General features: G+C 43.4%; 1 protein-coding gene across 8 annotated transcripts in view; it reads right to left on the reverse strand.

The window, feature by feature from the left end:
- Positions 1-12,619, reverse strand: part of USP7 (ubiquitin specific peptidase 7) — a 207,065-nt gene that overhangs the window by 121,257 nt on the left and 73,189 nt on the right. For 6 of the 8 annotated variants that reach the window (XM_085891982.1, XM_085891988.1, XM_085891983.1 and 3 more), the window contains 4 exons: positions 12,300-12,380; positions 11,967-12,057; positions 7,799-7,922; positions 7,614-7,659 (listed from right to left, as the gene is read on the reverse strand). In XM_085891982.1, coding sequence (XP_085748108.1) covers positions 7,614-7,659; positions 7,799-7,922; positions 11,967-12,057; positions 12,300-12,380 — 342 coding nt within the window. The remainder of the gene's footprint in view (positions 1-7,613; positions 7,660-7,798; positions 7,923-11,966; positions 12,058-12,299; positions 12,381-12,619) is intronic. The other 2 variants (XM_085891985.1, XM_085891987.1) reach the window with 1 other exon arrangement.

The raw sequence follows: 12,619 nt of genomic DNA on the forward strand, positions 1-12,619 counted from the left end.
TATCTGAAAGAAAGAAATATAACACAAGTTAACAACAATTGTACGAAATAGACATGTTAAAGACATATGTTAATTTCATTGAAATCCTGACTTCTAGGCAATGGGAATATTTCTGTTCCTGAAAATCCTGACGTGATACAGCAAAACGGTTATGATTTTTGAAATCAGCGTACCCAAATTAGTCTTAATCACTTTACACATCTCCAGTAAAAAAATTTGTTTGAAATTTGTTGTTCAGTGTAATAAGGGTAGAAAAAAAAACTCAAAAAAAAATTTTTTTGAGATTTTTTTTTCGACTCGATCGACTACCCAACAAACCAGACGATTACAATATCCCGCTCCCTCCCTCCGGGGGGCGGGATAAAAATGCATATTTGTGAAGATCGGTAGGGTCCGAAGTTTTGGGGGGTCATGGTCATCGGTCAAAATTACATATTTTCCATTAAAACTAAAACAGTTACGAAAATACAACTTTACGGGAAAACGGCTGGCTCAAACACTGTCAAATTGTATCCACAGGTGGGTAATGAACCTCGGACGACCCCATTAACTTTTGGGTCCAATTAGGTCAAAGGTCAAGGTCAGGTCACGAAAAGGTCAAATCGTTTTTCGCTCATAACCTCGTCAACAATGGTTTAATTGACTTCAAACTAAGACTAAAATATTCCTTATTCTATTCCTTATAATCAACATTCAGGTAAAGGATGTATCAAATTTAAATTTGATCCCCAAAATAACTATTCCTCAAATGGGCAGGATTTTTTGAATTGTAATCACAAACATTTAATTTTTTTGAAGATTCTGATCAAAATGAATTAAACATTGCCAAATGATATGCTTGGTTTCTTCTCACCCAAACTAAGGTGCATTCACAACAATCAACAATGTTAAAGTGGAAAATACTGGTGGAGGCTTTGACAAAATTGTTGATCCGTATATTGTCACTTCTGAATGTGTGTAAGACTTGCATATAACACCGATACACATACATCTTAGACATTCGGTGCATCACAGGTGTAGCTGTCGTTTCAAACTATAAAAGTGCGTACACCACAAAGATCTTGGATAGACATATGAGGCCCGGCGAGGAGGAGTGATGTAAGCGACATTTTTTAATGATATGATGATGATGATAGGCTCAGATGATCAGAGAAGGGTTAAAATAGTGCTATATGGCATCAACTCCAAAATGGCCGATGTGGCCCTTACATCACTCCTCCTCGTGGTGCCTCATATATATTGTTACGGTCTAATCTTGGAGGTAAAATGGGGCACAGGATAGAATAATTATTTTGGAGTGCATGTTACAATAAGTGTGATTAAATAAGTGTGGTGTGATTCCTGTAATTAAAAGTGTCGGGCACATGTTCAGAAAGACATCAGCACCCCACCCGAGTGTCTGTATCTACACCATGCCTAACCCACCCCCTTCCTGCATTCTTGAAACTCCCCTGTTGTAATCTGTCCTTACATGGTCTTTCTCCTCGAGTTTGTAGCCAATTGGCGTACTCTCGTATGGCCATAGCGAGGATACGAGATGTGCCACAGACATCTGCACCGCAAGGCCAACAGACCATGCGTTTTGGAATTTCCTTGCCTTTCCACGTCACTCAGCGCAAGCCATCAATCATGGCTCGAAAGGCCACTTCAGCCAATGAGCGCACGAGACAGGCATTCTGATGTGCCCTCCCGGGAGATTATAAAAGTGCGTACACTGCATTGTTGTTTGTGGCTCATGGCTCTTCATTGTGGCTGTTGCTTGGGTAGTTTGGGTTGTGTGTAGTGGTTTTCTGCTTCTTCCTGCATATGGCAGCTTGGCCCACTCATTGGCCACCAGCTCCCAGTGAGTATCTCCACCTCCCAGGCCTCCACAGCTCACAAGAACACCGTGGCCTGCAAATATTGGCCAAACTACCAATGATATCGTCCATTTAACAAGTGCATCGTGCTTTCTTGGGGTCTCTGTGCCCAAGTCGTCCACCCGGCATCACCTGTGCAGGAGGTTCTACACTACTCCTAACCCTAATCTGATCTCAGATTACAATCAACGCCTTTGTAGGTATATGTATTACAGATAACTTACCTGTGACAGATCCCGAGCACAGGCGTAAATCTCAGCTACTTGATGAGCATGCAATCCAATCTATTCTTAACACATTCTATCTCTGGATCCACCTCCCCCTTTCATGAAACACAGCCTCCCCGAAACATTCGGCTGATGTAAAGGTTCCTCATCAGGAACCCAATATTCCATCCTCAACACTTACTGACACACATAATTAACGTATCATCCAATTTAGAGAGCTGTGGGAGGTGAGCCATAACTACCTTACCTAGTCTTCTTACTGTGGTATCCCCCTTTGCCTTGGTTTCGATGCAATAATTTCTACAAAATTCCTTTCCATGTAACATATCCAATTTGTCTTCTTTCTTACCCTTGGATGTATTGGGGGTGGGGAGAGACAATGACAAAACACAAAGCAAATGACAATTTAACTTAACCAATGCAATACCATCTGATGATGTCACCTGTGGATGTCACTTGCTCCAGCTGTCAGCTGAGCCCAATTACCCAATTTAAAATCGAACTCACAAATTTTGTGGGCTATCTGCCGTCCATAGCAAATATGAATTTGAACGTGGCCAAGTGGAACATTCCCATAAACACAACAATAACGTTCATCTTATCAGTCACAATTTTCATTCCTCACAAAGCCATGGCTTCACTATTACCTGCAGGTGTGGCCTCAATTTGGCAGCAGGGAGATCTGACAATATGGAGATGGGGGGGAGGGGGAGTGTGTAATAATGTGTGCATGCCTGCAATGCATAGTAAAAGCCCAGGATTCCCTTAACTCACCCCCAACCCCACCAGCACCAGTACAGCTCCTTTTGCTGTATACTCTGCCGGAGGGGGTCACCCATATGGCACTCCTTGCCCTACACATGGTCACCAAGGGTCCTCCGCCCCATGACCAACTGATCCAACCCTGCTCCCAACAGGTTTTCACTCCCAGTCGCACGCTGAGATACCGGAGGCGAGGAGTGGTGAGGGGTTGCAGTCTTCACTCTCTCTAAGAGCCTCATCCAACTGCAGACACGCACAACTTCCCTACCCACAAACCTTACTTCCACAGTGTTTCCCTCCCCAGCTGCCATTCATCTTTACCTACACCAGCAGCACATGCTAAAGCGTGTGTCCCTGCCTTCTTTTGAAATCACCAAAATAATAAAAACACGACAAACACAATCAGTGAAGGAGACTCTTTATTCACTCGACATTTTTACCCCTTCCACTTGGTTGACGTGCCTGCCATCATGGCCAATCTTACCAGTCACCCACCCAAACTCCCCAACTACCCAGAAAGCAAAGCCTGGTGAGTCATGCCAATTTGGAAAGGCAAATTTCCCTTCATCCAATTCATCACTGGGGAGCTTGTATCCAAACATGAATCTGTTTGTTGCAGCCATTCTTCTCATTTTAAACCATGCCAATCGACACCAGGTCTCTATTCCCAAATGGAGAGCTGACTAAATTGTAGCTGACTATCTGTGGAAAGCGATGAGGGAGTCTCCAGGCCTTTCCCAATCATGCTTTCAATTAAACACCATAACTTTCCACAGATGCTCCAGATTGTTGTCCAGTGTGCAGTATTCATACCCTGGTCTATGCAGTTTGACCTACGTCCATAGACCAACCCAGCAAAGCAGGTCGCCGCATGCTGGCTGTCCCAAAGCCTCAGGAAGAGGCTGCTGAAGCATGTCTAGACAGTCACCTCTTTAGACATAACATTAAATGCCAGCTCACGCACCTCAACAGCTGCAGCCTAGCCTCACTCACCAGCGTAGGTCTGGCCTCGCTCACTCATTGTGCAGGCTCAGACATTTGTCTCACCAGCTCAGGTTTGACTACCAGCACATATGCCGGAGCTGGCATTGGGTCATACTCTTTCGGTCCCGGGTACACGAGGACTCTTGCTGGATCCAAACATGCAACCACGAATACCGTCCCACACACATTGGAGGCTGCCTCACATCACGGGAGACTATCTACCTCATCCCTCGCTTCCCTCGAACTGCTGTGTCACGGGGACAGTCTGTTTTCTGAAGCAGAGTGACAACATCCTCACCAGCGTGATGTGAATCCAGGCAATTACCCACTCCAGCCATCCGTTTCTCTTCAATGCCCCCAGGTCCTGTCAATTGTGAGGTAAAATAATCATAATTTCTATCCATTGAAATGGTTGAAATGGAGTTAAGCTCCTGGGATCTGTGGCTGAACTTCTCAAGGCTGGAGGAAATGCTGTACTCATGTCGTTTCATGCAGTTAGTTATGTGCTCTGTTTGGAACACAAGCATCATTCCAACTGACTGGAAGAGGGGCCTTGTTGTCCCTCTCTGGAAAGGGAAGAGTGATTGCCAGGACTGCAACAACTACTGAGGGGGTGACGCTGCTTTCGGTGCCAGGCAAGGTGTTTGCTCAAACAAATCTTGATAGGGTTCACCACTATCTGCTTGGGCACCAGTGCCAAGAGCAGTCAGGCTTTACACCTAAGAGGTCAACGATTGACTGTATCCTTGCTATTCGGGTCCTCACCGAATGCAGACGAGAGTTTCGGCAGGGGCTGCTTGCAGCCTATGTTGATCTCTGCAAAGTGTTCGATTTGGTGAATTGGGATGCCCTCTGAGTATTCTCGGCATTCATGGAGTGCCACCAAAACTGATCAATCTGATGTCTGAACTATACTCTGGGAACGAGAGTGCTGTGATATGTGATGGTTCCATCTCTAAATTATTTCAAGTTGTAACTGGAGGTCGTCAGGGGAGTGTACTGGCCCCCACACTTTTCAGCACTTGTATGGACTGGATTGTGGGGAGAATGCGGAGAGATCAATCTGCGGTGCATCGATTGGGAGTGTCAAGATCTCTGACCTTGATTTCGCATATGATGCAATCATCTTTGCAGAGACTGGATATCCTTTTGGGGACTCTCGAGGTACTGAATGAGGAGTCATAGCCACTGGGATTATGGGTTGCCTGGGTCAAAACTAAGATACAGGCTTTGAATGACATCTTGGATGCTGCTTTCTTGTCCGTACCTGTTTGTGGTGAGGATGTTGAGGTCACGGAGAGATTCACTTACCTTGGCAGTAATATTCATGTCTCTGATGGCTGTGAGCCAAAGGTCAGTAGATGTCTGGGTCGGGGCTGGGGAGTCATGCATTCACGGGATCGTGGGGTGTTGTGCTGTCGGCACCTGTGCAGGAGGAGGAAAGTCCAAGTCTTCAGGTCCTTGGTGCTTCCAGTCTTGCACTATGGAGGTGATACTTGGACTCTGACCAGGGAGCTGAGATGGAGACTTGAACTCCTTCGGTACCAGGTCTTTTCCGAGAATCCTTGGCTATCGCTGGTTGGACTGTGTGCAAGGAGCGGTTGCTGAGATAGACTCAAATGAGATTTGTTACCTGTATAGTCTGTGAGAGTCAACTGCGGCTGTAGGGATATCTGGCTCGTTTTCCTGATGCTGATCCTGCTCACCAGATTCTCTCAGCAAAGGAGCCTTGTGAGTGGAGGAGCCCAATGGGCCAACCATGTGCCTCATGGTTGCAGCAGGTTGATCAGCATCTCAAACAGATGAGGATGGGCCAGGCATCTGCCTGAGGAAAAACCAGAAGGAAGCCCCTGGAGTACTGGCGGAAAGTGGACACAATGACACCCTACTGCGATACAATCTCCCATACCTGACCTGATCTGAATTTTTATCTTTTTAAAAAAAATGAATTTCCCATTCATGTCTTTTATTTCGACTTTATTTTCATCCATGTGTCTCATTTGTTCCCCTAATTGTGCCATAATTTTGAAAACCCTTGCCTGGTTTAACATCACACCCGCCTCCTGGCCAGACCGCACAAAACCTGAAGGAGGGACTCTGAATGAAGTCAGGAGTGGGGGAGGTTCAAAACGTATGACTTATAACGTTCAAAACTAAAGGTGGGTGCGGCACAATGATGGGATGGTGCATTCTCGGTCTCCCCATCTCATCAGTGGTCCGTCTGCTCCCCTTCTCCGAATTGAACTCTTTCGCAGTAATCTCATCCCAGGCCTTTTTTATTAGCTTGGCTTATGCCCCACTCCATGTCGCAGCCAAGCCCTGCCCGCTCTGTGCAAGTGTTGCAGGAAAGGCCGAAAGTGCATCCTTGTATGTGACTGTGATGTGACTAACCAGAGCAATCCAGCCAGCCAGCCAGTAGACTTTCATTCTACATGTTGAACATTTGGTGTCATACTAATCAGACGTTGAACATTTGGAGTTGAATTAATTGGACGAACCGTAATTCATAACCTTTTGTTGCTGCTGTGAACGTCATTGTCTGTTCTGTGTTCTTGCTCTTTCACGAGCCTTGATATATAAAATAATAAGAAAAAAAATACGAATTCATTTTCGGTGCACAAAAATCTATGAATTAATGTGCCAATTGATGCAGTTTGCACAAATTTCCACTTTTTACCAAGAGATGGCATTTTACAAAGAAATTTCATTCATAATCTTTCTTGTCAATTCAAACATGAATGTCCGTCATTGTTAGGCAAATTTCAATTCTGATCACACCACTAGAAAGAAGAGTGTACGAAGATTTAAAAAAACAAAAAACTATTTGTTTCCGTTGTATGATAAATTAACAGATTTAAAATAATCATTTATTGAAGGTGTTGAGAGAAAAAAAAGAAAGAAAAAGTACATATCAGATTTTTGTAACTTAAGTGTGTTCAATGGCTTTCGCAACCCTTAGAGGCTTAGAACATCATAGTTCATGCACTTTTATTAAAAAGTATCATTCCGTATATGTCTGTCAACGCATAATTGATAAAATGTCAAATTTGACCTCATTTGACTCTTTCAATATCAAGAAAAAAAACTGACAAATACCTTCAATGTCAAAAATTCAGAGGTGGCATATTGCCCACATCATGTTTGACATCCAATTCCCAATTGAACTAGCATGTTTATTTGCTATTAACAAAGAAATGGTATCCTTTACACACACAAAAAAAACGTTTTTGGCAGGACAACTACAAGATTTAAACTGCCACGTAACTGTTCTTCATTTGTTACAGCGGGTAAATGCACTTTGATAATTGATTAATCAGTTCCACATTGTTTGCTGTTCCAGTCCAAAACTGGCATACAAGCCACCACATCTTCCACCAATGTTTCGGAATGTGACAGCTTAACACTATACGTGCAAAGGGCCATCTACAAATTATACGTGCAAGAGGACATTGTGGATGAGTTGTCAGGAATGACAATTTATAGACTCGATTATATGAAGGCGACCCTGACAAAAAAGCAAGTTTCATTTCCTAAGTTCCCATTTGGAAAAGAAATTCAAAATATCCTCGGTCAATTAAATTTTCGGTAAACATTGAATGCAGTGCTGACCTCACCTGTCCACATTACCTACGATTTCCTGGTCTGAAACTGCTGTGGCATCTCTACAGGCCTCAATGAAGGGCAAGTCTACAGAAGGAAATTAGATAAAATACATAATTTTACCTAATAATATGGGAAAATTTTTACCTAATAATAATAGACAAGTTTTCTCCACGTATACCTGGCTATGATGCACCAACAGTGATGAGTGCAACATCACCCTCTCACTATCAATGAGAAAACACATACAGAAAAGAAAGTAAGCAAAGTTAACCTTCTCACTCACAAGCTACACGATCTCAGGTCCGAATTTCTAAATAAAGGGCTTTAAAGCAAAGCCTTGCATAAAAGAGCGATGGCAATTACCTTAACACAGTAGGCAAGCAGCAGCTTACTGACAAGTGTACCTGCAAGCCATGTTCACCAGCATCATATTTGTTATCCCCATCGAGTTGTTCCACCGCGATGTAGTTGGCAAATGAGTCGTAAACTGCACATACAAACACATATATGCATGTCACATGCTCATCACTTAATGGCATTTCAACATAACTTGTGGAGAATAAGTGTTTGCATGTCAAATAAAGGGTGTAGTTGGAAACTGTTGGCAAATAAATTACTTTACATTAGCTGTTGAGTCAAAGGAACCAAAAGATTGCTGCCATACCATTTTAATGTACAATTGCAAAAATGCCCTCCAGATGTATGCACTGAAGCCTTTTGGTTGAAGAGACAGCTGACTTAGCAATCTTAAAGTAGACAATCAATTAAAATCCTGCAATCCAACAGGTTTAAAGGGTCAAAGGACACCAATTAGTCCCCCCCCCCCAACTCCTCCAACATTGCCTCCATCAGCATCTGTCACCACTAACCTAAAAATTATTGAGTGGAGCAATTTTGACAGTGGACATCCTGCATGTCATAATGATATACAGTGGTACCTCTACTTACGAATGTCTCTACATACGAATGTTTCAGGTTACGAAGCGCCTGAACGGGAAAATATTGCCTCTAGTTACGAAGGCGTTTCAGGATACGAAGTCAAAAATACAGTACAGTACGCGCTGCTTTTCGCTGCTCCCAGAGTTTCCCGAATGTAAACAAACTTGTAGCTGCTCTGCCATTGGCTATCGCCTAAAATCTGCCTGGCAACCCTTTGCGTATGCGTGTATCCCAGCATGCTCTTCGTGTCTCCGTCCCGCTCTGTAAATATAGTTATACTGTATACAGTCTATGGTCCCGCTACGAAGTGCTCGGACAGTGTTACAGTACGCGTGTGGATTACAGTAACTTTTATTCACAATGGACCCCAAGAAAGCAATGAAGAAAAGTGGACAAGGAGAAAAGAAGAAGAAGAGAGTTTTTCTGGCCATACAAACAAAGCAAGAGATAATAGAAAGGTATGAAAAGGGGATGCGTTTGATTGATCTCGCAAAAGAATATGGCCGTAATATATCTACGATCGGCACGATAATAAAACAAAAGGAAGCCCTAAAAGCTACGGCTCCTTCCAAAGGCCTCTCTGTCATTTCCAAGACTAGGTCGGCAGTGAACGATGAGATGGAGAGGTTGTTACTCGTGTGGACAAAGGAGAAAGAGATCGCTGGTGACACAGTGACAGAGGCCATAATTTGCGCAAAGGCAACCGCCATCTTCACTGACCTTGTGAAGGAGGATACAGGCGAGGGAAATTCGGCGCAAGGACTACACCAGGAGTTTAAGGCATCGCGTGGCTGGTTCGAGAAGTTTAAAAGGAGGACTGGACTTCACTCTGTTCTTCGCCATGGCGAAATTATTTCGCTGGGAAAGGGCATGGGTCTTGAGGTGGATGACGAGGACATCAACGAGCTGATTCAGAAGCACAACGAGGAGCTTTCGACGAAGGAGCTGCAGGATTTGGAGGTGATGCAACACACCGCGGTGCAGGAGGAGTTCAAAGAGGACGAGGAGGAGGAGAAGGAGGAGGAGGAGGAGGAGGAGGAGGAGGAGGAGGAGGAGGAGGAGGAGGCAGCCATTATTCCATCAGCCCAAATCAGACATTTTAGGAAAATTCCATGAAGTCTCGGAATTTGTTGAAAAGAATCACCCGGAAAAAGTGTTCACAAGTCGGGCTATCGCGCACTATGACGATGTCTGCCTCGCGCATTTCCGATGGATTGTTAAAAGCCGGCAAAAGCAGACGTTATTGGATCAATTCTTCACGAAACGCGAGGCAAAAAACTGCTGATAAGGACCAGTAAACAGAGGCCAAAAAGTAACGAGAATAGCAGTTAAAAGGTAAATGAATATTTTTATTATTTCCTTTATTCTTTGTTTTTTACATTATGTGCCTCTCGTTTTATGTTTATTGTGCGGTAATCTAATTTTAACATGTATTTGTTTCATGTTCTGATGCATTTTTATGATTTATTAAAAAAAAATGTCCGAATTTTGCGGGGCTTGGAACAGATTAGCGCATTTACATTCAAAAGGCGTCTCTACTTACGAAGGTTTCAGGTTACGAAACTACTCCCAGAACGAATTAAATTCGTAAGTAGAGGTACTACTGTAAAACATATTGCTTTCAGATGTCTGTGCATGGTGATTTTGGAAGGTCAAATTTTGCTGCGATCACTGCTTACTTATAATGCTGAACCAAAATGCCAATAGTCCTCTGACTGCAAGTTTCTACTATTAACACAATGTACCTGAATTAATTTTTATTTTTGTTCAGTTAATCGTGTCTGCCTGATAGAAGAAGATGAAGAAGAAGCAAGATTAACTCAAAGTGCTGAAACAGGCCTTGGAGCATGCACCGAGATAACCCCAATGATGGACAGAAATGAGTGGCGAGTGGATCACTGCTGGTCAATGATTAGTGAGGGGTTGTGGGGGGGGGGGATCTGGATACGAAGACTACATTTCATAACCCCAGTTACACTGAAACCCTCTTCAATGCCCTTTCTCAAGTACAGGTGCAGCAGCACCTCAAGGTTAATGGGGCTACGATCGTGGAAGAGGCTGTGGGCATCGCGGACAAAGTGGATCAGGAGCAACTTATCTTTACAAATGAGTTACAGAAAACAATCTAACAAGCGGTGAACAACAGAATGGTGCAAGACGCTTTCATGGGGAAAACTGCACAGCGAGGCAAAGGATAGTCCTCCTCCTCGACATACAGGATATATGTAATATAGCTGGAAAACAACATGTACGATTAGTTTGAAGCATCATTGCACTTCTTTCTTATGCCAGACACGAATGGCACCATTGTTCTTGAACCAAATATGGAAACAAAGTTGGAGAGTGTAGAATGAGCATAACAGCACAGACTCGCATGACAAACAAACTAGTACCTAATGGGGAAGCAAATATCACGAGGAGGGATGGTGAGTAACATGAGATGGTGGTTCAATGCTTGCTTAAAGCTCTGAAGGGAAGTGTGCGATTGAACAGCTTTGGAAAGGAGTCCCAGAAATGGGAGAAGAGGAACGGAAGAATAGAGGTGGGTGGAAATCCTGGATTTTGCGAGATCAACCAGGAGAGGATTACTATGAGAAAAAAACGCATTAATTTTGGAGGGGTGAAGAAATGAATGGGCAGAGGGAGCTACAACAAAAGAGCTAGTTAAAAAAGTGTGGGGGAGGAGGGGGTGGGATAAAGAGGTCATTCGCCTGTCAAATGCGAGATCAAAACAGCCCTTGTGTATTGGCCTCTTTACAGGAGATGCCAATAATGTTGAGAATTATAGATTGCACAGAATCTTGGTGGGACATATGTGATACTGGAGCTCATACTCCATTGAGATGTGGACAAAGGTCCGACAACCTTCCTGAAAATCAAATATTTCAAGGAAAGTATTGGAACGACAGAGGATGCCCAGTCTGGAACTGGCATTGGAGGCAAAGTTGCCACATGGTCAGCCATGTGGGCCCGGAGGTGAAACAGAGTGAAGTTCATTCAGTGGATGATTGTGGTAATAGATAGGTGAATTTTTTTGACGAGCATTTTCGAGATACAGAGTGAGAATGCAAGATTTGTTGGGATTAAAAGACATGTTCAAAATGTTAGACAAGGCCCTGATCCTTTTCCAGAATAGTAGAGAGTGAAGTAGCTGCAGCTGATACTGGTTTATCAGGAGGGTGGGAGTGGGTGCTGGATGCAGAACTGCATTGCAAAATGTCAAATTATCTGCAAAGAGGATATATCAGACTCCAGAATTGATGAGGCGGAGTCAAGGCTGGTCAGAACTTGCTCGATACATTATGTAGTAAAAATTTCACAGGATCTTGAAGGCAGTGGGTACAAGAGATATAATGAAAGAGGTGCTTTGGAGCTAAAAATAGAAAATTAAACTACAACGTTGTTGGTGATGCACCCTCCCCCCCCCCCCCCACCGATTCCCTTTCCTCCTTCCCAATTTCTCACTTCCAGAAATGCACAAACAAAATTGGTTAAAAGTCCGATACAAGCACTGCATAATCAGGCAAAGCACACAGTCAGAGGCCCAACCACCAAATTTAAAAAATAATAATAATAAATGAAAATTTCTCACTGCTTTTCTTGCCCTTTATGCTCAGCTGAATGTCATAGTAATCCTCCGTTCGCTCCGATCGATAGTTCACATTTTTGCAATGAATATACGACTGCAACACAAACAGCACATAATATACAGTATTATGGGAATCAAAATAAAAGAAATAGTGCCAAGTACCTTATCAAGAGGAAAGAAAATAAATCGTTCACCTCTCAAATGTCAAAGTTATAACTGCCAAAGCAAAGAGCAAAACCAGAACCCTTCTGTGGTTAACGAAGCATGAACCGCCCATTAACCGATGCACAAAAACGATTGAAAAGAAGTTTGGAAATAAAATAAACAAGAACTCACCACCATCTTTCCCCCAAAGACCTTTGATATAGTACCTTCCACACATGTACCTTTCATTTTATTTTCCACATTGTCAAGAAGCTGTAAAAGACAGGCCGGGGATTACCAAGGAGACATCTGTCAGCAAGTGTGAATGGGAATGGCCAAATAAATATGTATGCAAAGCAAGATTTAAGCGACACGCACGTCCGGCCAAAACAAGCACGCAAAACCCTCTTTTCATGAAAGACGTGACAAACGCAAGGTTCACAGCCTCCCGTGCACCGAGACAGCAATTTCCTTCATCAATGCCAATTGCTCCGGCTCATAGCAGTTCACCA

The sequence above is a fragment of the Eptatretus burgeri genome, chromosome 8, assembly GCF_056783735.1.
Source record: "Eptatretus burgeri isolate ZD-2024b chromosome 8, Ebu_testis_v1, whole genome shotgun sequence".
Taxonomy (NCBI): Eukaryota; Metazoa; Chordata; class Myxini; order Myxiniformes; family Myxinidae; genus Eptatretus; species Eptatretus burgeri.